Genomic DNA, 2,613 nt, shown 5'->3' on the forward strand with positions numbered 1-2,613 from the left:
ACTAAAAAAAAAAAAAAAAACCGTAAGCATGAATAAGGTGTTGAATGAATAATGCAAACAAAACAGTTGTGTCATGAAACTCTAGATGCCACAAACTGATAGGTCTTTTACGTGCAAACTAGAATTCATATAATTTACTACATGACAAGAGCTGATTGGCCACTGCTGATTCTGCAGCCAATAAGACTGCTTGCTCAACATTTAAATAGTTTGATTCAGGGTTTGCTGTAAGCTGGTCCTGTAGTGCACTCCACCTCCCCAAGCTCCACATGTCTAGATCTGCTATGGGATTTATATATGCCCATTCATGCAAAATGATTCATTAAATGTATTGGTAAAACTGATTATTATAATATCATTATTTTAACAGTGCTACTGCTTACCAACAATTTTACTGTCATCCCTGTCAAGATGCCTCTGCCACATTGCAAAGGCCTCCTCTGAAATCCTGCAGGAGACAATGAGTGATTTAAAGGCTCTAAATGACTCCAGATAAGTTTGCTCCTTTCAAGATCTGTCTCTTTGCGGAGTACCTGAATCGTGTGTATGTTTGTTCCTTCATTTCCATAACTGCAGGACGTTTGGATGGACGACGGTTAATTTCTGTATGAAGCCTGTCCAGGAGGAACCGCAAGAACTCCTGAGCATCTTGCTGACTGTGTGAGTGAGAAATTAAATGGATAGATTATTTGTCTGCAAAATATTATATGCATAACAACTGAGAAGGATTTCTCTAAACACCAGTACCCTAGCACACATTTTAAATACTGTGTTTTTCAGAGAAATCTGAATAGATATCTGTAATAATTTGTATTGAACAAACCTATAGCCACTGAATTAAGGCACTGACTCTTTAAAGACGTGATAAAACTTCCCAGGATTCACTGTGGTTTCCCCACCATCACATTCCCACAAGCCAGCCAAAACTTTAGAAAATTCTACAATAAAGTCATCAACAAAAATATTTAAGAAAGTAGTAGAGGAATGCCTGATTTTAAAATCATTAAATTGATATATAAAATGTAAAACAAAATAATAATTCAAATAAATCTTTTTAGCATTATTTTTAAGTAACCATGCAGCCCCAAACCCCTCAAATTTTAATTTGCTGTACAACTTCACCCCTTATTAAATAACAGCTGAAGTGTGCTTACCATTCATAAGCACAGGTTCCTGGTTGGAGTGTTTGTCCTGAAGGTAAGTTCTCATCAGACAGTAGTCCCGAAGACTACGAGTGTGAGAGAGACACTGCACGATGGCATTAAGGAAACACTACAAACAAAAGAGAACCTCTGAATATGTATGGGAGAGATTTTTTTCTTGCAAACATAAGCATTAAAACCTGTCTTTGAATTAGAACATACAGTATTTCCAGCGTTACGCAGTCCAACTTGTCCATTTCCCAGTTGCAGCTCTTTCTATAGGATGAAAAGTGACAGCAAATGACTGTCAGTGTGACTTCCTCAATTACATCACAAGCGGCAACAGGTTTGCCATTTACTGTCCCTCCTGCAGTGACTGAGTGTCCATTTATAGGTCTATGATCCAATTATAACAGAGGGAAGACACTATCACGTATGACACTGAGGTTAAGACCAGATATACATAACTCGAGGTGAGCACCTACAGGTGCCAAAACACATGTATTTTATGCTTTTTTATAGTAATTATCAATATGGTTTGCAGATAAGCTAAGCCTGTTGTTTCCAGCATATAAGAGTTAACAGAATAGGCCTATATATAATACATGCCATGTGTCAAACACACTAATATGGTTGGTTTCAAACAGAATGTTTCAATGGCATAACACTGCTTCACCTTATTGTCTGTCACCAGCAGGAGTCCCATGATGGATGTGTATAGTACAGACTGTGAAATGTCCACATTCTCTGGCTGATGGCCATTTTGAGTGCCTAAGGTCCGGCACAGGGCCTGACACGAGTTGTCCATTGCAGTGGATTCAGCTCTTGGCATTACCACATCTGCGTGCCTCGCAACCCTGCCAATGATCCTGTGAATTCATTAAGCAACTATATAGATCGTTCTATTGCTAAAAACTTTGGTTTGTGATTCAGTTGTGCACTGTAGCATGAATATTTATTATGGTAACAATCTTTGACAATATGGTGTAAACTTGACATTTTATGTCAAGTCAATTAATTAAAGGCCATACAGGCTGCTACATTATCTGTTTTAACTGATTTTGACTGACTATTTCCCATGTAAAGTGAATAAAAAGAGAAGTGATAATTCACTTGGCTATAGAGTTTAGTTAGTTTAAAAACATTCAAATGGCAGAGAGAGAGAGAGCATTGAGCGGTGGTTAATTAAAAAAGAAAGAAAAAACAGCAAAACTAAAAAAAATAAACGTGTTGTTTTTGTAAAGGTAGCCTATATTTCCAATAAAATTGCATTCATTACATAAAATGATCGCATAAACATTTGTTTATTCACCCTTCAAAACACAGTATGGTCTCCACTTATTTTCCGACTGATGGTCACTGAGAGCCAGTGTTTCTATCCAAACATCAAGCCCAATTTGAAAGTGTATAAGCGTTACTGTGCTCTCATTACACCTGCTGTTCACCTGTCTGTCCTGTCGCTGTGTTTATA

General features: G+C 37.4%; 1 protein-coding gene across 1 annotated transcript in view; it reads right to left on the reverse strand.

Annotated features, from left to right (window-relative positions):
• The window catches only part of LOC107672065 (ubiquitin carboxyl-terminal hydrolase 21-like), a 5,982-nt gene extending 3,369 nt beyond the window's left edge, over positions 1-2,613 (reverse strand). Inside the window, exons 1-7 of the mRNA XM_016465164.1 lie at positions 2,455-2,613; positions 1,819-2,011; positions 1,365-1,418; positions 1,155-1,272; positions 824-938; positions 534-656; positions 384-448 (exon numbers count right to left, since the gene is read on the reverse strand). Coding sequence (XP_016320650.1) covers positions 384-448; positions 534-568 — 100 coding nt within the window. The 5' untranslated portion in view covers positions 569-656; positions 824-938; positions 1,155-1,272; ... (1 more) ...; positions 1,819-2,011; positions 2,455-2,613. The remainder of the gene's footprint in view (positions 1-383; positions 449-533; positions 657-823; positions 939-1,154; positions 1,273-1,364; positions 1,419-1,818; positions 2,012-2,454) is intronic.

Source organism: Sinocyclocheilus anshuiensis, unplaced genomic scaffold, assembly GCF_001515605.1.
Source record: "Sinocyclocheilus anshuiensis isolate Anshui unplaced genomic scaffold, SAMN03320099.WGS_v1.1 scaffold1053, whole genome shotgun sequence".
Lineage (NCBI taxonomy): Eukaryota > Metazoa > Chordata > Actinopteri > Cypriniformes > Cyprinidae > Sinocyclocheilus > Sinocyclocheilus anshuiensis.